The sequence below is a fragment of the Phoca vitulina genome, unplaced genomic scaffold (assembly GCF_004348235.1).
Source record: "Phoca vitulina isolate PV1807 unplaced genomic scaffold, GSC_HSeal_1.0 scaffold40, whole genome shotgun sequence".
NCBI lineage: Eukaryota > Metazoa > Chordata > Mammalia > Carnivora > Phocidae > Phoca > Phoca vitulina.
Window position 1 is genome coordinate 5,531,177 of NW_022589743.1, and position 27,940 is coordinate 5,559,116.

At 45.0% G+C, this 27,940-nt stretch overlaps 1 protein-coding gene across 2 annotated transcripts in view; it reads right to left on the minus strand.

The window, feature by feature from the left end:
* CA10 (carbonic anhydrase 10) overlaps nucleotides 1–27,940 on the minus strand; it is a 497,444-nt gene that overhangs the window by 9,834 nt on the left and 459,670 nt on the right. For both annotated transcript variants that reach the window (XM_032428451.1, XM_032428452.1), the window contains 2 exons: nucleotides 15,440–15,535; nucleotides 10,839–10,911 (listed from right to left, as the gene is read on the minus strand). In XM_032428451.1, coding sequence (XP_032284342.1) covers nucleotides 10,839–10,911; nucleotides 15,440–15,535 — 169 coding nt within the window. The remainder of the gene's footprint in view (nucleotides 1–10,838; nucleotides 10,912–15,439; nucleotides 15,536–27,940) is intronic.

Sequence of the window (27,940 nt, forward strand, 5' to 3'; positions counted from 1 at the left end):
TTCTTCTTCTTCTTCTTCTTCTTCTTCTTCTTCTTCTTCTTCTTCTTTTATTTGTAAGTAACCTCTACACCCAATGTGGGGCTCAAACTCACAACCCTGAGATCAAGAGTTACGTGCTCCACTGACTGAGCCAGCCAGGTGCTCCACCTTTTTGCCTTTTTTGTTTCCTCACGCTCCAGAACTTGGAAAGACCCAGTGTGAAGAGTGTGAGCACTGGACTCAGACCTGAGTTCGAATGCTGACACTGCTGCTCACCTTCCGTGTGACCTTGGATGTGCACGTAATGGCGTGAGCCTCAGTTTCCACATCTGTAGTATGCAGATGGTTGGGGTAGCCATAGGACTGAATGTATGTGTCCCCCCCAAATTCATATGTTGAAGTCTTAACCCCTGATGTGACGGTATTAGGAGGCAGGGCTTTGGGGAGATAATTAGATCACGAGGATGGAGCCCTCATGAACGGGATTAGCATCCTTATAAAAGGGACCCCAGAGAGTGCTCTCACCCCTTCATCCTTGTGAAGATTCAACAAGATTTCCATAACCCAGGAGAGGGCCCTCGCCAGAACCCAGCCATACTGCCATCCTGATCTCAGAACTTCAGCCTCCGGAACTGTCAGAAGTAAGCTTCTGTAGCTTGTAAGCCATCCACCAACGTAGTTTGTGAAAGCAGCCCAACTTATAACTGAGACAGAGTACTTGCCTCTGAGTTGTTCAAAGAACAAATAAGATCCCACTTTTCAAGTACAGATGGTCCCCAACTCAGGATAATTCAATTTACGATTTTTCAACTTTATATTGGTGTGAAAGCAACAGTCATTCAGTAGAAATCATACTCTAAGTTGCGAATTTGGATCTTTTCCCAGGCCAGCGATAGGTGGTAGGATCTTCTTCCGTGAGGCCAGGCAACGAGCCGAGGCTCCCTGTCAGCCCCTGGGTCGTGAGGGGTCAACAGCCCGCAACCTCCAGCCATTCTGTACCCACGCACAACCATCTACATTCCGTTTCTCACTTTCAGCGCAGTATTCAATAAATTACATGAGATAATCAACGCATCATTATAAAATAGGCTGTGTGTTAGATGATTTTGCCTAACTGTAGGCTAATGTAAGTGCTCTGAACACGTGTAAGGTCAGCCAGGCTGAGCTATGATGCTCAGTAGGTGAGGTGTATTAAGTGCATTTTTCACCTAGGATATTTTCTTTTTTTTTTAAAAGATTTTATTTATTTATTTGACAGAGAGAGACACAACGAGAGAGGGAACACAACAAGCAGGGTGAGTGGGAGAGAGAGAAGCAGGCCTCCCGCTGAGCAGCGAGCCCGATGCGGGGCTTGATCCCAGGATCCTGGGATCATGACCTGAGCCGTAGGCAGACGCTTAACGACTGAGCCACCCAGGCGCCCCTCACCTAGGATATTTTCAACTTATGATGGGTTTATCAAACGGAACCCCACGGGAAGTCGAGGAAGATCTGTACTTGGCAGAGGGCCCAGCCTACGGCACTTGCCCAGGATGACCTCTTCCCTGGGGTAGGCTCTGCTTGACCTCCCTGAGGTCTCCTGGCTCGCTCCAGTTGGGTTAGTGCCTTCCTTTCTCACCATATTTGTTGAATCAGCTTGCCAATAATAACTTACTATTTAAATGTCCCCGCCACCCTGCGAGCTTTTGGGAGAAGGGCTTCTGTCTTTGATCTCTGAATCTCCAGGCCTCTGCCTGGGGCCCACCATGTACTGGGTGTTCAAGGAACACTGATTGGATGATCAGTAAGACAGTTTCTGCCCAGCAGCTCCACCTGGTGATGGTGTTGGGCAGAAACTAAAGGAAGAACGGGGAGCCTGGGTAGCTCAGTCGTTAAGCATCTGCTTTCGGCTCAGGTCATGATCCCAGGGTCCTGGGATCGAGCCCCACATCGGGCTCCCTGCTCGGCAGGAAGCCTGCTTCTCCCTCTCCCACTCCCCCTGCTTGTGTTCCTGCTCTTGCTATCTCTCTCCCTGTCAAATAAATAAATAAAATCTTAAAAAAAAAAAAAAAAGAAACTAAAGGAAGAAGAGGCAACATCATTTGTCAGGTGATGGGGAAAGATCTCTGAGGCTCCAGTCCCTCCCCCTTGCTTAAAATACCTCCTCCCCACCCCCCCCCCCAAATTGGGCCCCCCCCCCCCCCGCAAGATATCAGGGCGGGAGTGAGACTGGTGCCTCTGTCTGGCATCACCATGTTCCTACACCAAACACTTACACTGCTGTATTTACATTGCTGAAATTGGTGTAATGTTTGTCTTCACGATTCCCCCCACTCTGCCTCGGGCTGCCATTAAGTCAGTGTTCCAGCTTTTAGGGATTGGAATTTGAGAACCACAGGCCACCTTTTTACATCTTCTATTCTACCCATGGAGACTTGCTTGGTGTATTTGGTGGGATAAAGGCCACGGAAGCCAAGAAAAGAATATGGGCAAACCCCGCAGTTTCCAGCCCTGGGGTCAAAGAACACTGGGGTTGGGTTCCATGGCTGACCAGGTCAGGAATGAAGTATGACCCACTTCCACTGTCTATGCAGCCACCAGCGGAAAACCGTCAGTGTGTGCGTGTCACCGTTATCCTCTGGGCCCTGAGACAGAAAGGAGCCTAAGAACGAATGTGTTAGGTGGGTGGGTTCTGCTCACCAAACTCTCATGGATCGATGTATTCACCAGTAAGGATGGTAAAGATCTAGAGGTCAGAGTTGTTTGTGGATAGAGAGATACAGATTTGAGGGGAAGCTCAGAGGCCAGTGGGGGTGGTCCGTTTGGTTTAAGGCTATTTATTGAAAGGAAGAAGTTCAAATAAATTTTCATGTTTAAAGAGAGGTTTTCTTTCTTTCTAATTATTTTCTCCATTTTTCTGCCTTATCTTTTCTTATCATCTTTCCATCCACCTATCTTCTAACTATCCAACTGTCATATGAGAATGTAGCTTAGAGGGGGCAAAGCCCTGGACTTCAAGCATGAATCTTAATCCGAGTCTAAGTTCCAGTTGTGGCTTTGTCAGGAACTTTCCTCTTCCTTCGCGGCTAAGTCCCATAACCTCTTACTGTGGGCACCAGACTATTGTGGATAATTGCTCAAGTCATCTTCAGGTGAAAAAAGTCCATGGACCCCCAAACATCCTTCAACATAAACAAGCTTCTGTAGACATATTTATCCTCGGTCGGTCCAACTTCTGTAATTCTTTATGTGCTGACTACATCTCTATAGTCCGGGAAGACCCCTGGGAGAATCACTAGGGATAGAACAGTTAGGTGCAACTGGTACCCGATTTTATTCTTTCAAAGGACTGGAGAAGTTGACAGATGTGCTTTTAATTTTATGACATGCTCTTGCTGAATCTGTGATTTATCTTATACTGAGTTCTCCGTGATGGATACAACTCTCATGCTGATTTTTTCTTCTTTTTTTTAAAGATTTTATTTGTTTATTTGACACACACAGAGAGAGAGAGAGAGAGAAGGAGAGAGAGAGAGAACAAGCAGGGGGGAGGCGTAGAGGGAGAGGGAGAAGCAGACTCCCCACTGAGCAGGGAGCCCGACCCTGGGCTCAATCCCAGGACCCCGATAACATGACCTGAGCTGAAGGCAGATGCTTAACTGACTGAGCCACCCAGGCGCCCCTCTTCTTCCTTTTTTTAGTAAGAAAAACATCCTATGACGACATGCCTAGGACTGCATAGTGGGGGAATTTTTCCCTTGGTCTGAGCTTCAATGGCAGCCTCTGTTAAATGTGTCGTGTTTACTTATGTGAACCACTGAGAGATTTAACATCGCCTGGCTCCCTGCTTATGAAGTTCCTGTCCAGAGAGAGCGGTACCAATGAGCAAAAGACACGGCGGCTCCAGAGATCGATACCGGGCTGGCTTCTGATCAATAAGGAATTATTTGGCAATTTTCTCATACGGAATGACATTTCCTCTTGTAATCTGAGGCAAATCCGAGTGAATTGAAGAAAGGCAATTACCAAAGAATAAAGTAAGATGATTTTTTTGTTGTATACAAACAATCGGTGAAAAAGAGGACACCCGAGAATTGGATTCGTGGAGGGAACCCCTCCTTTCCTGTCCCTCGCTTCCTGGAGTTACTACTTAGATTGCAACATGGCAAGTGGTTGCTGCATTTCTCATTCTGTGAAAACATTTCCAAAGCCATTCTTGAAATGAAAGTACAAGTTCAATTAAGCATAGAGAAAGGCACCAGAAGCAATATGCTTCAACTCCCCGGTGATACTTTGTTACGCCGAACACTGCCTCCCTCTGAGGAGCAGGTGCCCAGAACACTTCCCAAGGACCTGAGAGGTATAAGGCAGTCACAAGTTGCTCTGTCCTTGCCGATGCATTCGTCTTTTAGCCGGGGTCAGGGCAGGGGCCCAAAGCAAAGTTATAAAGAGGCAAGACAGAAAAAAAAAAAAAGTTTTAAGGGGATCATACTGTGTGTCAAAAACACGCTTAAAATCTCTCCTCTGAGTGCCTTCGGTTGTATGTCTTTTTTTATTTCCTTGGAGGGAATATATTAAGACAATAGCAGGATCTTTTTAAATTTGAAATCTGGGATCTTTTGGATCCTTATTGGGCTGAAGTTCACCACTGTATTTACAATCTATGAAATGAACGGAGTATGTGAAATTGAAAGAGAATGAAGCCACCGAAATGATACACTGTCCTAGGACAGCGGAAGAAAGCCTTCATTTATATGTAATGTTCTAATAAGTACTCCCTGTTCCCCATTTAAGAAGGCTCTTTGCACTCCATTACTGGTTTCACCCTTGAAAATATCATAAAATCTTTTTTTAAAAAAATAACGCCAGCTCGATGAAATCAGGTGGATACTAAAATGATAAGAATGTTACCTTCCATGCAACTGGAGCTCTGTAGCTGCTAATTAACACAAGGAAAATGGAGGGATATTGGCATTCTTGCAATATACCACATCAAAAAATTAAAATACTTCGTAAGTTACTGATATCTCCTCCAGAAATCCATTCAGAAAATCCATTTTTCAATGTCATGATTTCAGTCTTGACCCTCAGTCTACTGAAGGGGAATTTAACTTTAATAAAATGGATTGTCTTTAGAAGACTTTCTAAATTCAGCCTGAAATTAATTCTGGCTGGTCTTTTCCATTGTCGGTCTGGGTTCGTGAGAGTGTTTTATAAGATTTTCTCAGACATATGAAATCTAAGCTTACAAGGAAAGTAGAACCTCACTAGGCCATTACTATCCACTGCATGGCTTCATAGACAGGAGCTGTGCGTTATTTAAAGTAAGCCGTACTGTGTGCCCAGTATTGTATTCACCGCAAACAGTTTTTATTTGGCATTATAGTGACCTATCTCCTACCCTTCAGGAAGCTGGATTTGACCACCATGTACCTTTGGATGATTTAGGAAAGCGCAAAACAATACACCTCGTTTATACCAGGCGTTGTCTAGGCAGCTGACTGATTGCCTTGTTTAATCCTGACCCCAACCCTCTCAATATCAGGATAATTATCCTCATTTTACTGATGAGTAAATCATGATTTCAGAGTCGTTAAAAAACTTGCCTGAAGTCACACAGCCAAGGAAGTGGTAGAGCCAGGAGCCCAGGTTTGCTTCATTCCATCTCTCTTTGCTAGAGCACATTGCTTTCCGTAAGTGTGGTGGTTTCACCACCGTGGTATCTGGCTTCCAAAATTTCCAGTCCTTTTGGCAAGATTCTCCTTCTTGTTTTCTTTTACTGATTCCCTGGCATTGATTTTCTTAACTGGCTCAATAGAATGATTTTGCACAATTCCTTTTTCTCCTAGTCCTCTAATCTGTGACCAACTCAAGCAAATGGGACTGTGTACCTACTAGGTGCCATTGTGGTAATTCTGCCCCATGCTTCCATGCTTGCTCCCACTCACCTGCACCTCTCCAGCTAGTTGATGAGACAGACATGCAACAGCCTCTTCCAGGGTGGGATTTAAAAGATATCTTTAGAAATGATTTGCAATCCTAAGTATGGGTATTTGAGCTGCTCTTTCAAAAATGAGGAAATGTCCCGCCTCTCTCCTCTATTTATTCTCACTCATGATTTCACCCAGGTTTAAACGCCATCTGGATCCCAGTGACTTCCACATTTATATCTGCAGTTCTCTCTCCTGAAATCCAGATTCATATATCCAACTGCCCACTCCTCACCTCTTCTTGGATGCCCAACAGACATCTCAAGCTTACCACGTTCGAAACTTCTGATTCCCTTCCCCACCCACGAATATGCTTCATCACAGCTTTCCCCAGCTCCGCTGATGGGAATGTCTTCCCTCCAGATGCCTGGGCTAAAGCATTACAGTCATCCTTGACTCCTCTCTTTCTCTCACATCATAAATCCAATCTATTGAGAAATCTCGTGGCTCTTCCTTCAAAATATACCCCATCATTTCTCACCACCCCCTTCACATTGGCCTGGGATCATGATTGACATTGTTGAATCATTGGGATGGTTGCAATTATCTCCCAGCGTTGACCCTTGCCCCTCTACCGTCTCTTTCCAAATATGCAACCACAGTGATCCTTGTCAGCAGATCGTGTCACTCTCTGCTCAAAGTCTTAGATTGATTTCTCATTACAGTGGCCTCCAAGAGAAAGACTGATAGGGACGATTGACCCATCTGGAACAAAAGTCTACACCTTCTCAGGTAATAAAGGCAGTGCCACTGTGTCCTTCTGGATGATGCTGATTTCCACCAGTGGTCCCATGCCAAGGCACAGGCAGGAGTTGCAGAGAGCTTGGAATAGGATGAACCTGAACTTTCAACATGCCCACCAGCTCTATGGTTAGTTTCTGTCTCTTCCATTTTGCAAACAAATGCAAAAAGCAAGGAGATGGCTCTTGAAACTGAACCAAAGTTAGAATTAAGAAAAAAACATGCTGCCCAGTTTCATGCAATGCAGAAGTATCATCATTACAACTAGTTTTAAGACCTCGGAGCTAAGGTTTTCTCTATCCCTAGAGAGGAAGCATGATGGGAAGACAAGGGCACAGAAAAGTTCCCGGGAGGACCTGTGTTTGAATCGTTGCTCTCTCACTATGGAAGGCTAGATTATTGGTCAGGAAGTGTTCACTCCCATCTCGCCCCCACCTCCATGGGTAGATTTTGATATTGGGCTTGGCATGTCTCTTGCTTTGGCCAGTTAAGAGGGGATGGAAGTGACGGTTTGTGAGTTTCAAGCCTAAGCCTTAAGGAACATCACGTATTTCTGACCTCCACCATGAGAAGTGCTTGCCATGGGTATCTACCCAATCCCAGAAAAGCAACAGCCATGTGGAGCCAAGCTGCCCTCACTGACCCATAGACCCACAGCTGCAACGGGAGAAATCAGTGCTTCCTGTTGAATGCTTGTTCGTTGTGCAGAAGTTGCTGACTTTTGCAGCCGCTTACTAAATAGGTGTCCTTGCCAAAATTGCTTCCCTTCTTCAGGCCTCGGTTTCCTCATATGTAAATTGGGATAGCAATCAGACCCACTTTGAAGGTGGGTACTTTCCCCAGGTGGGGGCCTAGTGAAGGTGAGCACCAGGGAAGGTGCTGCCCATAAAGCTATCAGCACAAAGCCTGAGATGTGGGAAGTGCTCAGTTAGTGTTGCTTCCTTACTCCTCATGCTCAGCACGTGGCAGAGTGGGTACCATGTTTAAGTGAGTGTGGCAAGTTGAAGCTATGCTGGGGTGGGATTCTGGGTAGCAGCAGAGTGGGTGGGGGTCCAGGTCAGGTGTCCCTGGGTAATGTGGTTGGGTGGCCCTGGAGGCAGGGATCAATTTCTTTCACTCTTACTCAGAAGTATGGAAGCAGGGGACTCTGATAGATGCCCCCGAGCAGGTAGTGATGTCTTCCCTGGGGAGGCTTCTGGGCTTGTTTCCCACCCATGATTCCTGTTCACTAGGAACACCCCCCACTTGCCACCAGGCCAATCTTCCGCAGGCTGGCTGCCTCGGGGAGTTTAGCAGATGGAAGAGTGCTGGTGCTCTCCTGCTGAGCAAATCAATCCCTTTCGGCCATAGTGTCCTGGGCATAGTGGGGTCGAGGCCATTCCCACTGGTAGGGCCATCATTATCCTTGCGGTGTGTGATAAAGGTGCTACCGGGAATAACTCCCTTATTGCCCAGAGTGTAAGAGCACAAATACCTGCCATTAGGAGGCCTAAAGCAGTTACCTCTCCCCATGTGGGGTCTCTTTATCTTGCTTTCATTCCCTTTCTTTTTCCTTGGCCATGACTGAGGGAGAAGGGTTGCTCCCACTGCCTTCCATTTGCATTTCTAGGGCATTTCTTCAAATAGGTCTTCTGCCTAAACTCCTCGGAAGGCTTCAAGACCCTTCAAGATCTGGACCCAAACCGCCTTTCCTGTCCCTCCCTCTGTCCCTGTCACTGCTATGGCAGGGGCCACTCATGCCTCCATTAATTCAGGCCCTACCCATGTTTGTTGTGTATACTATGGGCACTGCAATGATCTGCTGAGGAAGGCAGAGTTTCTCCCCCTGAGCTCTTCACAGTCCTTGTAATGCTCTCCTCGCTTTGGGTGCTGCTCTCTGTGCTTGGAATGTCCTCCCTCCTTCCCTCTCTTTTTCCCTCCTTCTGGCCTACCTTCCTGCCTGCCTTCCTCCTTCCTCCCCTTCCCCCCTCCTCCTTTCCTCACATCTCTCTCTCCCCAGCGAATAGTTATTCATCTCTTCAGTCCTTATTGAAATGGCACCTGCTTCGTGCAACCCTGCCATGTGTTCTAAGCAGATCTGCTGTGATCCCAAAGAATTCTCTTTAGATTTTTTACATTGTGCTTGTTACATAAATGTCTCTAATGCACTACGATCTGTCTCCCCACCTAGAGAGTGGGGACCTCGTGGACAGAAAACGTGTTCTATTGATCTAGCTCGTGGCACCCAGGAGCTACTCAATAAATATTTGTGGAGTGAGTGAGCGAACAGCTGAATGAAGGTCTTGGGTTTTCACACTGCTGCCCACTTCAGCTATCGCCGAAGCGCGTCCTTCTCGGTTCCCATGGAGCTGACGGGGCGGCAGTCAGCAGGGACGCTTCATTCCAAAGAGATGAAGCTGGAATTTCCCTCAGCTGCAAAATGGCCATCTGCCATTGGTCCCAACGAGACCTGTGCCACTGGTTCTCCAGCCCCTTGTTTGCACCACAACTGGTACCTGTTCCTGAGGAAGGCCACTCTTCCGTAGCATGGACCCCCGTGGATCGGCAGCAGCCACGTCCCTTAACGTGAATCAGACCCGTGCTGGGCGTGGGGCGGGGAGGAAAGTCCCACTAACAATTGACTCTGCAGCTGGCGATCTGTTAGATTGGGTGTTGGGGCTTAATGTGCGATTTCATGGCTTTTCATGGTCTCTACACTGCAAATTCGAGATGATTTGAAAACACTTTATTTAATTTTCATGCTTTTTTAATCAAAAAAGTTAAAAAGACTAATAATATTTTATGGGCAGTTATAAAATGTGCTATTTGCACATGAGACAGAAATGTCTTCCTTAGATGAGCAACCCGAGTGTGCACTGGGGCTTTGGTGAGGAAGGGTGCGCTAGTTTGGAGGCAACTCATTCTTTCAGGTGATGTCTGTCGAGGTGCCCTGGGATTCTCCAAGTTCATTCACCACCCCACACCCCAAGCTTTTCATGTGGAAGTGACTCGGCAGTGAGCACCTTGTGGGGAGGGCTGGGGTCAGGCCATTTTTACGTTTGGGGAGCCTCGCCTGGTGTTTGTCATGGGCAGGGGTGCAGAAAATGTTTTCTGAATGAATGAAGGAAAGAAGGAGGGAAGGGTTCTCCATACTCTCCCTCCAGCAGTCCAAGAGGAGACCTGAAGGCATTCACTCTTTTCCCCATCGCCACCGGAAGCAGAAGCAGCAGATACAGTTGAGCTCCTCGCTTGGTGGAAGGGCATGCCGAGGGGGTGTGGGTATAAGAATGTTGGCGTGCTGCTTTTTACTTTGGTGAAATCATTATTTACCTATTGCTTAATTCAAAATCCCAGACCCAGACGGACCCTAGAAACTGGAAGTTCGATTTCTTCACTTTACAGATGAAGAAACAGAGTTAACATTGAAGAAGCTCCTTACTTAAGGACAAAGTTGGGACTTGAATCCCACTTTCCTGCTCCCTCCTAATTAGTTAAAAAATATTTTTTTCCCTGTACTACTTCTTTCGTCTCTTGGCGTGAGCTAAGCCTTTCCCAACTTCTGGGATTTCTTTGGGAGAAGTAGCACCTTTTTCCTTCTTCTCCTTTCAACTTTGCACAGCTCTCCCTTTTCTGCTTAAGGATTCTGGGGATAAAACACTCTGGAAACCCAAAGAAATGGACATAGTCCTCTAGAGCAGTGGATCACATATAGCAGTGCAGAAAGATGCCTCAGCCTGAAAAGGGACCCAGCGACACAGAGAGGGAGATTTGGTCCAGCTCTGGAAATGTTGAGGTTGGATCCAAACTACCTGGTGAATGCTTTTTCAATCATATAATTGGTGAAGCCCTAAATGTGGCCAGCTGACATGGTGGAGTTTGTCAGCTAGTGGAGTCCCCCAGCTCATTACCAATCCATGGGATAACGATGACCATCCTCATAATAATCATTATCGCCTTAGACAGGCGTGGATGACAAAGGCACCCCGGGGACATTCTTTTGAAATGAGCTGCTTCTTAGCCAACCCTGACTCTCCAGAGTGACTTTCTAGAGAATTAAAGGATCATGAAGCTGAAAGAGGCCCTCTGAGATCATCAGTTCTGGCTTGCTGCCTTCAGACAGGACTAACCTTTATAGAATAGTTGTTGTATAGGAAATCGAACCAAACTTACTTTTATATGTTATTCTTGTGATAGTATCTCTGTTGAGCATTCGATTAAGAAATGGGTTTGATGAATCAGAAACCTAGGAGAGAAAAGAAAATATTAATGACTAGTCAGTGCTATCTCGGAATAAATGCTGCCTCCTTGCATTCAATTATTCATTCATATTCATTGAGTGCCTACCATGTGCCAAACAACATGGTGGCTGGAAATTCAGACATTAAATGCACACACTCTACTCTCAAGAAATCCTAGTCTAGAGAAAGAAGACAGGTGAGTAAATGAATGGTTATAATAGAGTGTGAAGATTGCTATGATAGAGTTGCAGGCATGATGATATTAGGGGAAGACCACCCACGTGGGGAATCTGGGGAGCTGAGTGAGCTGGGTCTTGAAGGATGGGTGGAAACTACAAGGTGCTTTGCTCGTAGAATGTAGGAAGGAAGAAGGGTAAGGAAAAAATTGCATCCAGAGGATCTGTGCATATGGACATGAGAGAGTGAGAACTAGTTATGCTCCAGCAAGTACTTCCATGTAGCTGTTACTGAGGGTATGGGGGAAGGATGGAGGGTGAGGCAAGACAGGTAGGCAGGGGCTAGCTCATATCAGGCTTTGAATGTCATGGGAGGATATTTAAGCTTCATTCTGAAGGGATGAGGAACCATCAAAGAGTTTTAAGTAGAGGAGTGACATTTTAGGAAGGGGACAGTTATTCTAAAGACAGTGAGAGAGAAAGTACCCAGAATAGTGGTATCAGGGGATGAAAAAAAAATCTCTAAGAAATAATTTAGAACCTTATATAACTGCTTATTACAAGAATCAAATATATCATAAGCCATGCCATTGTGTCAACCAATCATCCATCCATCCATCCATCCATCCATCCATCAATCCATCCATCCATCCATCCATCCATCCATCCATCCATCCATCCATCTATCCATGCACCCATACATCCAATAAATATTTACCAAGTGCCTATTAGGGGCCAAACATTGTACTAGATGTCCAGGGATCAGTTCCCATTTTATGTCCATGCCCTCAGGTCTCCAAATTCCTTCTTTGGGAGAACAAGGCAAGGTTCAAGGGGCTCAAGCCAGAGGACCACCATTTGGAGATTGTGATGTGCTCCCACATAACCGTGTACACTGTTTCTTAACAACCTCCCTTCTACTCAGTCTTTTCCAAGGCACAAGGGTTCATCTCAGTCAGTTCTCTCCTACCTCTCTCAGCTCTGCTCTGTAATTTACGCCTCAGCTGTTAATCAGATGCTGTGACACATCAGCATTTTAAATCTGATTTATTCTGAGGGTTGGAAAAATTGCAGCAGATGATTATTATTATTAGATAAGCAACAGGTAATTTTTAGTTTGGAGAAAGCACAGACTGTTTATTTTCCCTCCATCTGTCTCTCCTTTCCCACACGGTTTCCTGGATGTGTTGTGGTGAGACACACACTGGTGGGAGGGGGGGAAGCGTGATGAGTGAGAATGCTCAGTGGAGTTTGTCAGAGCCACCCCCAAATGGAGAAAAGTCCCAAAGCAAACACTGTTGCTCCCCAGAAGCTTTAGTGTCAAATTTAGCTTCTCCTTTGACCTCCTCTTTGGCCATTTAAAACATAGCTTGATGCCGCCTGTTTGTGCCAATTCACATGGAAGGAGAGACAAAAATATATTGTTACAGCTAGTAAGGAATCTGCCATGCCCCTTAATTAGGTGCCTTGGGCTCCTGGTATCCGGTGAGTCTGGGCAGCACTAATGTTGGGACTGGACCTTTTGAACTGATTAAAAATAATAGAAAAATTTCCAGAGTGCACACAGATGAATTGTGGGCTCTGGTGTGCTGGCGGCGTGGGAGGGAGGATAAAGTATGTACTTGGTATAAGTGAGCTTAAGTGGGAAGTTAATGGTGTGTGATTGAGCAGTAATTACAGCCAAATCTCAGTTCCCTGTGGTCATGGGAAGGATGGGGGATTAGGAGGGAACAGAGATAAATAAAACACACAGATAAACAATTCTCTTATTTTAGCCAACAACTCCAACCCTTCTATGGCTCAGTTTTTGGCCAGGGTGCCTTCTCTAGGGATTCAGCTGACCCAGAGGAGGGGCCTCTCATTTTCTGTGCCTGCCTACCCTGCAGTGATCTTCGCTGGGAAGGCGGGGGGCAGAAAGATCAGAAGGAGGGGAGGAACACCAGAGGTTGGGTGCCCTTAGAGCCAAGGGCTCTGTTCATCTCATTTCTAGGCACATGCCTAGCATAGGACAGGCCCATGTCCCACACTTAGTCGGTGTTTTGGGATAAGTGAGTGACAAGTCTCAGCTTGGATAACTCACTGTGGAGCATCTGGGAGTTGATTAAGTTGGACAAAGAGAGAAATGCTGTGACTTATTCTGAGATCCAGCGAGAAAGCTTCAGGTTTGCTCAGGGAAAGAATGGAAGCATCCCTAGGGGGCCAAACTGGCCTGAGAAGATGCAGGAGCTGGCCCCCAAACTTTCACTGACTGCAGGGGTGGGGACATAAGTTCCTCCCAACAGCCCGCTGGGACACAGCCGGGACCTGCGTCAGTAATCTCCCTGCAAGAGCTTGTGAAACACGCCCATGGTCTGCTGTTGAGGAGACTAACTTCCTGGCGTATCAATCACCCTGTCAGCTGGAACGTGCCTGAGCTTCTGGGATGACATCCACTGACTCGAGCGCTTTAAGCAAAGTGAGGCACAGTCAGGGGCCTAGGCTGAGGCACCTGCCAAAGGACAGGCGGTGTTGGGCAGCTCAGGTTGGCCGACACGGAACCCAGGCACGGGGAAGGCCAACGAGGCAGGTGAGCTCCTGGACACTCACAAGGCAATACTGGGACATATCGGCAGGCTTCCCAGCAACGAGCATGGCCCAGGATGAACGCACAGGTTGTATCAACGTCATGATTAAGGCTGGTCGAGGGAGATAGAGTTTGCCCTGTGCTTGTGGGTGGCATAGGGGCATGGGGGAAGATGTTTGCAAATGTCATGATCTCTCTTCTTCATCTCAGTTGCTTTCTCCACGCTCTGTTGGGGAGGCATGTGGTATGAGGAAGGTCATTAGTGTGAAAGTCAAGCAAGACCTGGGCTCCTTTCCTGGATGGGCTGTTAGAAGCTACATGCACTTGGGTGGAATGCAAAGATTCTCTGAGCCATTTTCTTCATCATAAGGATGCTGGTGCCCGCCCCACAGGTTTATTATTAGGGTTAAGTCATAAAATATATGTAAAGTACGTCTCTCAGTGCCTGGAATTCAGAAATCTGCTGTTCATTATAACTGGGTCTGTGATGATGCCAAGAGGTGTAGAGTAGGGACTGGCAGGATCTCTGCCAGAACCAATGTCCTTTGGGTGTCACATCAGGTACTCAGAAGGTATGACAGCCCAAAAATATGCTTTCCTGGCCAAAACCCCTTCCTGTCTTTGCTAATGACAGCTGCAGGAGCTGAGTGGCCAACAGATACCTCTGGCCAATGTTCAGCTCTGCCCAGGCCACAGGAAGGCCTGATGGGACCCCCATGAGGGAGAGGAGCTCAGGAGGTGGCATGCACTCTAGAGAGGGAGGACCAGGCAGAGCCAAGTGCCTGTTGCAAAGGGTGATGATGCTTTGGGAGAGGAAATGGGGGTAATGCCTGGGGTGTCCCCGTGCCCAGTCTCCTGAGCAGTGATCATGTCACCACAAGAACTCTGTTAAAACCCCCCAGTGGCAAATGCTGGATTTCTACTGATCATATTCACCAGATTCCAAGTTCTGATGGGTCTGGCCTCTCGTGGTCTGGCCAAAACTGCCCAAGGGGCTAGCACAGTGACTGCCAACTTTTGGAACTGTCACACATTCCTTTTGTTTTCTCTCTCTTTTTTTCCCAATTGGAAAGACATTTCTTCTTTTTTCGTTTTCTTTTAAATTTGCATACCTGCTTCCCTCCGTATCTGTCAAAATGTTAAAGGTGATTATTATTATTATGATTTTTAACAAACTGGAATTTTCTTGGTTGGAGATCTGTTGTTGTCATTGACTGTTGGGGAGATGTGGAGCCTCCTGAGAATGTCATAAACTCAGCCTTCATGATCTCTCCTTAATTTCTCCCAGGGATGCTTACGAGGGAAAGGGAGAGGAAGATGGGAGGTGTGGTTCAGAGCAACTTCAGGGAAGCTGGAGGGGGCTGTTCAGGGCAGGGCCTGGAGGGGAGGGACATCTCACATTTCCCTTCTATCTCTGTTTCCAAGGGGCCACTGAGGGACAGGAGCTTAATGCTGTGGGGTGTCAGTGAGCCACCCCTCCTCTTCTGTTGCATCCTTTTGCACGATGTGGGACCTGAAGACTGTCATTGGCTCCAGCTCCCCTTTTCTCTCTAGAACAAAGGCTGCTGAATCCTCAGGCTCTGGAGCTTTGAAATGGAGCCATCGTTTCTGCATCTTCGTGAAAGGGACCTCATGTGTCACAAATCTCATGGGTATAAAAGTCACCATCCCGAAGCTTTTCTTGGGCATGGACCTCACCCCTTTGGTTATTTCTGAGATCCAACAGAGACTGAGCTGGTATTCTGACCGGGCTGGGAATGGCAAGAAAAGAATGAAAGAATGCAAGACACTTACTTTTATAAATATAGAAACTACCACCAATCCATTAGGGCTCTTTGCAGCTTCTGTGACATTTGTATATAACTCATGGTTATAGTGGATGAGCTGCACCTGGCAAGAGGGAAAAACAAGAGTAAGAACAACAACCTCGCCCGAACAGGTGTGAGGCACAGCATCTCCACCCTACATAAGGGTTAACTTTAAGGTACACTGTAGAACAATCGTAAAGACAATGTTGTAATTGAAAGGGATTCAGGGAGGTGTGTGTGCATGTATGTATGTGTGTGGGGTGTATATAAAATGCACACACACACACACACACACACACACACACACACACACGGATGTACAAAAGTACCCATACATCTTTGCAAATGTTTTCTGGTAACAATCATGCCTTTAATAAGCTCTGCCCATCTGGCTCTGGCTCTGTCCCAGGATATTTCCCCTAAAGCATGTGCAAAGTGAATTTCTCTTATTAGGAGTGGAACTGCCCTGCAGGGGCAGACGTGCCCTCCTGGCTGCATCCATAGCTGCCACTGGCCCTGAGTGAATCTTCCCCCCATGGCCTTGGGCAAGCAGGGAATGGTTAGGTTCTGAGTCAGCCCAGTGACTCTGGGAGGACAGTGGCCAGCCTGTGAGATGCAGCATTCCTGATAAAGAGAGTGATGGCTCAGGCTGCGGATGCCCCAGCCTGCCAAGGTCATCTGCTTGTGCAGGACTCAACTTCCTCCTTGCTCAGTGAAGATCAGCAATCTGCTTGTTAAGCCTTTGTGCAATGGTTAGTGTGAGTAGCAAATGAAGTCTTGGATCTGGGCTCCAGGAAACTAGGTTTTCCCTTTCTTCCCTCATTTTTAAAAAATGCTTTTTTAAGGAATTGTGAAACATAGCATACATATATGTTTAAACGAATGCCCCACCAATTTTTAGCCACATGGGTAATTCACTCCATCTCACTGAGACTTGGTTACTTCCTCTGAAAAACAGGTGTGATTGTCTCTCCTTAGAATTCATCTCAGGCTGTGGTTTTAAAATAGATTTTTTTTTTTTTAACAGTATGGAAGTATAATTTTTGTAACAAACTAAAAAAAAAAAAAAAGTGAGAGTTCTTCCCCCACCTCTGTGTAATCCCAGCCCAAGCAATATGACTATTAACAGTTTAGCATATGTCCTTCCTGATATTTTTTGTGCTTATAGATCACACACATATACATGGAGGGTTTAAAAAATTATAAAAGATCCAGGATCTATAAATATCTAGGAGAGATAAATTCTTAGAAACATACAACCTACCAACACTGAATCAAGAAGAAATAAAAACCTGAACAGATGAATACAAATAAAGAGATTAAAGTAATAATCAACCCCCCCTCCCAACAAAAAGAAGCCCCAGACCAGGTTTTGTGGGTAAATTCTACCAATCATTCAAAGAAGAATTCATACTGATCCTTCTTAAACTCTTCCAAAAAATGGGAAGGAAAGAGAATACTTCCAAACTCATCTTACAAGGCCAACATCATCCTGACACCAAACAAAGCCAGATACTTTAAGAAAAGAGAACTACAGGCCAATATCCCTAGTGAACAAAGATGCAAAAACACCAATGGAATAGTAGCAAGCTGAATTTAACAACACAGTGAAAGGATTATACATCATGACTAAGTAGGATTTATTCCTGGGATGCAAGAATGGTTTAACATATGTAAATCAATCAGTGTGATACACCACATTAACAGAATGAAAGATAAAACCACACGACCACCTCAATAGATTCAGAAAAAGCATCTGACAAAATTCACCATCCTTCATGATAAAAACTCTCAACAAAACAGGTATAGAAGGAACTTACCTCAATACAATAAAAGCCATATATGAAAAGCCCATAGCTAATACAATCAATGGGGAAAAACTGAAAACTTTCCACTAAGACAAGGATACGCACTCTTGCCACTTTGATTCAACATAGTGCTGGAAGTCATAGGCAGAGCAATTAGATAATAAAAAGAAATAAAAGGCATCCAAATCAAAAAGGAAATTAATAAAGTCAATTCCATTTACAATTGCAATAAAAAGAATAAAGTACAATTGACCTTGAACAACACAGGTTTGAACTGAGCTGGTCCACTTACATGCTGATTTTTTTTTTAAAATACAGTACAATATTGTAAAGGTATTTTCTCTTATGATTTTCTTAATAGCATTTTCTTTTCTCTAGCTTACTTTATTGTAAGACTATAGTAGTGTACCAAACATGTGTTAATTGACTATGTTATCAGTAAGGCTTTTGGTCAACAGTAGGCTATTAGTAATCAAGTTTTTGTGAAGTCAAAAGTTATACAGGGATTTCTCACTGCATGGGGGGAGTTGGTGTCCCTAACTCTCGCATTGTTCAAGGGTCAGCTGTACTTAGGAGTAAGCTTAACCAAAGAAGTGAAAGACTTGTACACTGAAAACTATAAAATATTGATGAAGGAAATTAAAGAAGACATAGATAAATGGAAAGACATCCTGTGTTCATGGGTTGGAAAAATTAATATTGTTAAAATGTTCATACTACTTTCAGCTCAATCCCTATTAAAATTCCAATGGCATTCTTTACAGAAATAGAAAAAATATTCCTAAAATTAATATGGAACCAAAAAAGACTCTGAATAGTCAAAGCAATCTTGAATAAGAACAAAGCTTCCTGGTTCCACAATATGCTTCAAAGCTATAGTAATACAAAAAGTATGATACTGACATAAAAACATACGTATAGACCAGTGAAACAGAACAGAGGGCCCAGAAATAAATCCACACACTTATGGTCAACTAATCTTTGACAAGGATGCCAAGAATACACAATGGGCAAAGGATAGTCTCTTCAGTAAAAGATGTGGGGAAAACTGGATATCTCCTAAAGAAGAATGAAATTGAACCCTTATCTCATGTCATATAAAAAATTAACTTAAGGGCGCCTGGGTGGCTCAGTTGGTTAAGCGACTGCCTTCGGCTCAGGTCATGATCCTGGAGTCCCGGGATCGAGTCCCGCATCGGGCTCCCTGCTCAATGGGGAGTCTGCTTCTCCCTCTGACCCTCCCCCCCTCATGCTCTCTATCTCATTCTCTCTCAAATAAATAAATAAAATCTTTAAAAAAAAAAATAAAATAAAATAAACATAAGGCACGAAGAAAGTGGCAATATTATTAAAGTGGCTACTCTTCCTCAAATTGACATTCTCAAAATACAGCTTACCAACCCCAAATAAATAATTTTTTTTTTAAAATTAATAAATAAATCTCCAGGTGAACTTTTCTGCTAGTCACATTTTATGGTAGAAAAATGCATTTTGGGGGCGTCTGGGTGGCTCAGTCGGTTAAGCGTCTGCCTTTGGCTCAGGTCATGATCCCAGGGTCCCGGGATCGAGTCCCGCATCGGGCTCCCTGCTCAGCGGGGAGTCTGCTTCTCCCTCTCCCGCTCCCCCCTCTTGTGCTCTTTCTCTCTCTCACTCTCTCTCTCAAATAAATAAATAAAATCTTTAAAAAAAAATTAAACTGGATTAAAGACTTATATATAAGACCTGAAACTGTAAAACTAGTAGAAGAAAACATAGGGAAAAAGCTTCTTGACATTCAGTGGTCTTGGCAATGATTTTTGGGTCATGACACCAAAAAGTACAGGCAATAAAAGCAAAAGTAGGCGAGTGGGACTGTATCCAACTAAAAAGCTTCTGCATAGTAAAGGAAACAAAACAGTGAAAAGGCAACCTACAGAGTGGGAGGAAATATTTGCAAACCATGTATCTGATAAGGAGTCAATATCCAAACTATATAGGGAACTCAAACAACTCAATAGCAAAAACCCAAATAGCCTGGTTAAATACGGGCAAAGGGCTTGAATTGACATTTCTCAAAATAAGACATATAAATGGCCAATAGGTACATGGAAAGGTGCTCAACATCACCAGCCATCAGGGAAACGCAAATCAAAACCACAATGAAATATCACCGCACACTTGTTAGAATGGCTATTATCAAAAAGACAAGAGACTACAAGTGTTGGTGAGGATGTAGAGAAAAGCAAACCCTTGTACACTGTTGGTAGGAAGGCAAACTGGTATATCACCATTATGGAAAACAGTATGGAAGTCCCTCAAAAAATTAAAAATAGGACTGCCATATGATCCAGCAATTCCACTACTGGGTCTGTATCCAAAGCAAATGAAATCTGGATCTCAGAGAGACATCTGCAGTCCCATGTTCATTACAGCATTATTCACATTAGCCAAGATATGGAAATAACCCAAGTTTCTGTTGATGAATGAATGGATAAAAAAAATGTATAAAGAAAAATAAGATGGAATATTAGTCACCCATAAAAATGAAGGAAATCCTGCCATTTGTGACAATATGGATGAACCAGGGGGACACCATGCTAAGTGAAAAGCCACACCCAGAAAGACAGATACTGTATGGTCTCACTTATGTATAGAACCTTAAATAGTCAAACTCATAGAAACAAAGAATAGCTTGGTGGTTGTCAGGGGCTGGGGGGAAACAGAAATGAGATGTTGGTCAAAGGGTACAAAGTTTCAGTTATTCAAGATAAGTGAGTTCAGGGGCTTTGAGTACAGCCTGGTGATGATAGTTAGCAATACTGTATTGCATACTTGAAATCTGCTAAGAGCATAGATCTTAAATTAAATCATCTTTACATACACACACAATAGTAACTATGTAGAGGTGGTGGATATGTTATTTAGTTTGTGGTAATCTAATATATTCATGTATTCATATATCAAAACATCAAGTTGTACACCTTAAACATACATAATTTTTATCGGAGAAATCTCGAAAAGTTGTTAAAAAATAAAAAATGAATGGAATTATTTATAATTCTATTATAATTCTATTATATAATATATATAATTATATATTATATTATAATTCTTTATAATTATGACCCTGAACTTGATTTTTTAAAATTTAAAAATAGTTTGTGGCTATCTTTCGAAGCCAGTTTGTATAGAGCTACCTAAGTTTTTATAACAGCTGCAGAATTTTCTCTTGCACGAACGCTGAATGCCCCGTGACACATTTAACGATCCTCTCACTGGCTTTCAGTTTGTTTCCAGTTCTTCTTTCGTCTTGTAACAATGTCATAGAAAGCTCAGCTCTATCTGTCTGTAGCGGTGGGAACATTTTCCACAGGCTGATGGGAGAATCTAATAAGACAGTGTCTGTAAAAGTGATTTGTGACTCCAAAAAAGTATAAGTGTATTCATTATTACCAATATCCTGTATTGTGTTAAAAAGAGGAGGTAAAGTTTTAGAAGCTGAGAAAGTCAATGATTTAAAAAAAAAAAAGTGCTTTTCTTTGATCTTTGGAAAAAAACCACCTCTAACACAGTGGTTTGCAACCTTCACTGTGCATTTAAATCACCTGGGTGCTTTTAATACCCACCTGTGCCTGCTCCCCTGATTCTGATTTCATTGATTTGGAGTGGGAACAGGGCATGGAGATTTGTTAAATGCTCTCCAGCTAGCGGGCAGCTGGAGTGGAAAGCCAGTACCACACGATCAATGAGCATCCACACCCCCTCAATGCCCAGTCAGGTGGATGGAAACTTGGATCTGAGAATACCCTGACCATCCTGAGTCATTAGAGCTTTTCATGGAGGGAGCATGGTATTGCTGCTCTTGAAATATCCTATTTGCTCATTGCTTTCTCACTTCTCGTGCGTTTTGCCGACGGTGGCAGATGGTCCTACAGCAGCTCTTCTGTAATCAGAAAGGCAACCATGGGCAGGGACTGGCAACTCTGCTTTGCCTGTGCAGAGTGGATCAGGCAGGTTTCTCTGGCCCATTCTTATCATTTGCCGCCCGCCCCCACACACAGCCCTCGCTTTCTCCAGGTGGAGAAGTGTTGCCATGTGGAAGAACCAGGAGCTGTGGGGGACCTGCCACACCTCCCTTCAGTGTTGAGTAAGCTTCTTAATGAGAATCAAAACACATCCTGCCATCTACTAAGATCTTCCCACCGGGTGACCTACGAAACCAACCTGGGGGACGTACCAGTGCTGCAAGGCATGCCTGGAAATTTCAGCATGTTCTGAGAATCAGGAGTTGGAGAGCCGGGAATTGGAAGGCGCTCCAGTGGAATGGTTCTTCCCTCCAACTCGCGTGACTGAAAGATGCAGGAAGAAGTCTCTTGAGCCACTGGGTGACCCACAGGGTGGCATTCTGCAGGGGCCGGGGACTGCAGAAGGGTGAGGCTGTGCTCTGCTCTAAGCTTGAGTTGGCACATTCAGAATTTTGATCTGATGTCTTGCCTCCTCTTTGTTCCAAGGTAACTTGGCTAGGACTTTGATGTCATGAGCTTGGGTTTCTATTAGGAGTTACGGATGGCCTGCTGCTTACATGAGGGTTGAACCGTATGAGATTGGCCTTTTGATCTACCAAAATGGTGATTTTATAGAATTAATTAATTTGGAATACAACGCCTTCGCCCTCCCAAGATGTTAAAAAGACCCCTAGTGCTTTTTTACTTAATGTGCTGGGGAGACCAGCAGCTGCCACAACATCTGGAAGGGAACTTGTTAGAAATGTAGAATCTTGAGTCCTACCCTTGATCTCCTGAATGAAGATCTGCATTTAAAAAAATCCCCAGTGATTTGAATGCCCATTAAACTTTGAGAGGTACTGTTTAGCAGATACTGTTGGTTGGTTAGCAGAGAGCCCTGTCTGGTCTGGCTGTTCACTGCTCTTCTGGGTCAGTTAGGCTGGGTTGAGGGGTATAAGTATCATGTATGTTGGAAGACAGGCTGAGTCCAGATCATAGGAGGCCTAGAATATGAGCTATGGAAGGGTTTTGAGCAGATGGTAAGATAATCAGCACAGACTGCAGGAAGACAGATTCAAGCAGGGAGAGGCTGGAGGTAGGGAGGGTGTAATTTCAGGAGGTGGCTGTTTGGTGGACAGTGTTCTGTAGGAACTGCGGAATGTGTGTGTTCGGGAAGAATGGGCACCAAGCGATTCCCCCAGGCCTCAGAACCGTTAGGAGCCCCAAAGGACCCTACGAGGCAGCTTGGCAGTGGCCGGGTTTCTTGTTCCCATCTCTCAGAACACAATTTTGGCATCAAAGCCAAGAGCAGAGGATGCATGGGGCCTGTACCAGTTCGTGCACCCAGAGTAGGGCTTAAGTGTGAAAAAGAACTGCTTCTCTCCCTACCTTCCAGAGCCAATGGAATTATAGTTACTGCAGCTGATGCTTTGTTCCTCCCCAGCTAGGCACAATGGTGCTAATCCAATGCCCACTAACCACGTACGATGTGCCTGGTGTGGGTGGGTCCTGCCATGAATTTGGGCTGAGGGGGGGGGAGGTGGGCAGCCATGTACAGATCATGTCCTGCTAGGAGGAGAGTATCGGATTGGCAGGTGGGTTCTGAAAGTGATGTCTATGATGACTTTTTGCCAGTTATAGGTAATATTTTAAAATCCCCATCCTACAAATTCAGAACTTGTAATAATTTGGATGAACACTAAGATGTAGTTTGAACCTCAACTTCGGGGCTTACTCAAGGTGATCAGTGTCTGACACGAAAGAGGTGACAGTAAGTGGATGTTTGACCTCTGAGCAAGTGCAAAGCAACTTAAGACGGCGGGGACAAAGTACAAAGGGCTTACAAAAGCAAACTCTTTGGGAGCTAATCGTGATATGCTAATTAAGCATCAAGCCTAGTTATTCATTAAAGAGATGCCCCAAGGGCTTCTGCCAGCCTAGTTGGAATTACCATGTGAAAGAGCTAACCCTGGATTACAGGAAATTATTTTATAATCTTGACTTCTTATTAATTTAGACAGGTGCCCTCAATTGAGAAGCGTCCTGGAAATGCAATCATTGTGTTAGAGGAAGAAATAAGATATTGTTGGTTTTTTCATGATGCTCCGATGCAGCTCAGAGCCTGACACCAAGATCCAGCACATTCTCTGTACTTAAGTCCTTCGTGACCTGATGTGACTCTTCCTTGTGTGGCACTGGCTTGAACCTTGTGTTCTCATCCCAGAACATACTGTCTCACTCAATCCTACAGGCGCCTGGAATTCACTTGTTCAAAAAATCTTGGAGGGCCAACTACGTGCCGAGGCCGGTTGTATAAGACTGATGAAGTCCTTGACCTCCGAGAGGTCATTTCAGATAGCACTGACAGCTTTGAAGGAAACAAACAAGACTTTGGCTTGCAAAGTGAATGGCAGTAGTGGGAAAAATGGGGGTGAGGTACATAGGAGTGGGAACGATGTCAGGTAGTGTAGAGTTGGTGAAGCCCTGTCTGCAGAGGTGAGATCTGAGCTGCGTTCTGATGATGAAAGGAGCTGGGCGTGGAAGACTAGAAGGAGGCACGACTCGGGCAGAGAGCACAGCCTCTGCAAAGGGGTAGGGACAAATGGCTGAGCATGGTTGGGGAAGGGTGAAGGTGGCTCAAGATGGGACGAGCTCATGGGGGGCTTTGCAGACAATGGTAAGGAGCTTTGACTTTATTTCAAATGCAACAGGAAGTCACTGGTTTTAAGGAAGAAATCAGTTTATCAGATGTGCATTTTTGAAAGATTTCCCAGGGCAGAGTGGAGACAGAGGAGACCTTGCCTCCCCTTCTTGACCTAACAGCTCAGCTCTGGTCTCATCTTCTCTAGGACATCTTCCATGAATCACTGACCTTGAACATCAAGTGCAGCTCCTCTCTGCTCCGTGGCGCTCTTGTCCAGGGGACAGGTTCAAAATACTTTACAGCTGGGATGGCGGAGTACTGAGTGATCAGGACAGACGTAAGTCATAGACAACTGGTACAATCACATGGGTGCTGAATGTCATTGTTGACATTAGTCAACACCATCATTTGTTGATAATCATCACCAACACTTGCTGCACACTTATTTGTGCGAGACAAAATGCCAGCAGTAACATCACCTCATTTAACCCTCATAAAATTCCGTGAGTTGTGCCATTCTGTCCATCTGAGTCATGGGGACACTGGGCCTCTGAGAGATGCTTTGCTCAAGGGAGTGGAAAGAGTTGAGATTGCCCTAGTTCCTATGCTGGTAGAGTTCACACTCTACTCATGCTCATGCACCATGTTATTTTGAAATTATTCTTTTCTCTACCTTTGAATAAACATCTCAAGGGCAGGGTTATCTTTCATCATAACCTATGCCCTGGGCCTGTCATGGGACTTGCTTGGAGGTGTTGGCAATGTTTGTTGAATGAATCCCAATTCTGCATCCTGTAGATTCTTCATCTTGGGAGGGGCCTTGGAGGAAACCCAGGCCAGCCACTTCTTCTAAAAATGAAGAAACTGAACCCAGAGTGAGGCTTGCCCAAGATCATACAGTCAATCATACATCCATTCATTCAACAGTGTTTATTGAGCAACCACTAAGTGAGGCAGAGTAGTGTGAGTTGAAGTCGAACAGGGCGATGGGGCCAGACCATGGAAAGCCTGGCAGGCCAAGCTAAGGGGTCTGGATTCCATTCTAAGGGTGATGGAGAATTGTGTTTATGACTATACTCTTAGGACCACAGGCAAAGCTTCCGTGCCCCATCATGGAAGTGAGCAGCCTGACAAACATTGGTCTTTGGTGACAAGTAACTCAGCTTCCAAGCTGATAGAGAAGTACTCATCTTTACTACATGAGCAGAACTACTGCAAACAAGCTTCCGAGTCGACAGCAAGCTATCCTTGTCATCGGTTAGGCTGAGAGCAGCATGTGGTATAAAGGTCTCACACCGAGTTCACACTTGGCAGCAACGAGGTGATTCATGGGTGCGTACCAGGCTGTGCTCGCTCACCCTTCACGCCTCAGCAGAGTGACCAGCTGGGTCCTCAGACCGTGTTGTAGATGCCTCAGTTCGGCTTTCCCAGCGTGACGCTCCATTAGCAGGAGCCCCTTAGTGAACTCAGGAAAGAGCAGCCTTGTCATGGAAGACTACACACCTGGCATTCGGAGGGATAACACCACCACCTTAATTACCCCTGCTTAGACACCTCAGTGGCTTCCCATTGTTCTGAGACAGAGATGGAGACCCAAATCTGAGCACAAGCCATGTGTAGCCCTTGGCGTTTCCCACCACGTCTCCTTGTTCCATGTGCTCTGGCTACAGTGACCTTTTAGTCTCCTTGCGCACCATGCTTCTTCCTTCCCTAGAGCCTATGCATACGCTGTTCCTTCTGCCTAGGACGCCCTCCCCTCCCCTCTGTGTCTACCCTTTATTTACACACCCCTTTAGATCTGAGCTCAAGGGTCACCTCTTGAGAGAGATCCCCATGACCCACCCTCATGGCATCCCATGTCTTTCCTCTTTGAAACAGATCACAGTTTTGTTTCAGTTTCATTGTGCGATTGATTAATGCTTGTCATTTTCACTATGCTGACTTTAAGCTTCATTCAGGCAAGGATCATATCTGATCGGTCCTTGTGATGTCCCCATGCCCAGCACAGAACCTGGCACGTATTAGCTATAGCAACATAGAAACAATTGTTAAGTGAATGAATGAAGCCACGCAGGCTGGCAGAAATACAATAATATGTGATGTCCCCAAGGGACAGGGAGAGCAAGGCACTTGGCAGAGCTGGTAAAGGAACAGCCTGGAATCCTAAAGAGAGGATCTCTAATGGGAACTCGCCACTGGGTACCCTTGGGCAAGGCAGGCCTCTCATTTATAAACAGGATAATAATATTAACTACTTCACAGAACTGTGGTGATGATTTTATGAGACAAAATATATAAAGCATTTAGCCCAGGGCCTGGCATCTCACAAGCACTCAGTAATTAGCTCTTTAGAATGACTAAACAAGCAATCAATAATAGAGCCTTCAGCTCCCGCAGGAATAGGGGGTAGGTGTGTGCAGCCCCCTCTCCTGGGTCCTCACTTTGAGCCTGTTTTCCCAAGGGAAGCTTGAGCAAGATATTGCCTGTTCAGAACCCAGATCGTTTTCCAATTTCTCTTGTCCTGTTCAGACACGTAGGGAGCACCCTGTGTTCCAGGCACCGGATGAGGTGAGAGCTTTTAAAGAGAAACATTTCCCCGGTGGTTCATCCTATAATCGAGAGGTTGGCAGGCTTTCTGTAGAGTCAGAAAGTAAATAAATTCAGCTATGTGGGTTATGGGCTCTCTGTCACAACTCTTCAAGTCTGCTTTGGAATGAAAGGCACCACAGACAAAATATAAAAGAATGGGCGTCTCTGGGTTCCCACAAAACTCTATTTACAAAAACAGGCGGCAGGCTGTGGTTTGCCAACCCTGCTAGTCTAAATTTGAGAGATGAATACAAAAATTCAGGGGGTATACTTTACCCAGTCAGTGTTCTGTGGAGATAGGAAGAAAATACATATTGAAGGAATGTCAATATTAACCTCTCCCTTCCCTTTAAATGATGATTACCACTATCACATTTCTATAGCCCTTTAAACTTTTCAAGGGCAGATTCAACTCCGGGAGGGCTTGATTCCAGTCAAGCCACAAGTCCCACCCGTCGTCTGCCAGACGCCAGGCGACCAGAGATGAGCGCCATATATTCAATTACCCCATTTGTTCCTGACATAGGCAAACGATGAAACAAAGGCACAGAGAGGTTAAACAACTCTTCCGAAGTCACACAGCCAAGTGACTCTGGTCCGCTTTGCTTTCGAGTGTACACACTTTTTCTCCTCACAAGAAAGGAGAAAGACAAAGGTGTTTTATATCTGAGGGCAGATCACATTTCAACAGCGGTTGCTGGAACAATTATCAGCTAGAACTTATTTATAGAGCATCATTAACAAGTTCGTCTTTATGTGTAAGAGCGCACGCAGTCTGCGGAGGAGAAGGCGGTTTGGTATTTACCAACTGTCAAGTTCTGGCCCTCAGGTTTGGCAATTATCACCGGTCTGCCTGGTGACAGATCATTTCCTCCATTTTAAGACGCGGAATGCAATTACGGCTAAAGAGAAAAAGAAGTGCCTATAATTTCAGGGACTAAAGACCCCCAGATGTGGTCCAGCAATCACAGCAACCTATAAAACCAGAGCGAAATACGGTATTCCAACCTCCCCCACCGAAGACCCCCAAAGATAACAAAACCTGGGTTTTTAAAGCATGGTGTTTTTCACTGAGTTGCATGACAGTTGGCACACGTGGGGAGTGGTACGTTTGGATGGAGGATGCTTCTGGAAAAGCCATTACTTTGAATCCAGCCCAATACCTCTCCTGTCCAAATAACCCCGGGCTAGTTGTCTAGCCCCTCTGTGCCTTATTTTCTTCATCTGTGATATGGGAATGCAGCTAAGGATCGTTGTGAGAGTAAAACAAAAACATCCACTACACAGTCTTTCAGGAACGAGGCAGGGTATAGTCAAACATGCAAAATAAATGAGGTGACACATGCAAAGTACCACACATAGGAAAGGTGATTCCAATATTCCTTCTTTTTCCTTCCACAATGCAGAGATTGGACACACTTTCCTTCTTCCTGGTTTCTGGACTTGAAATCTGTTGTCACAAA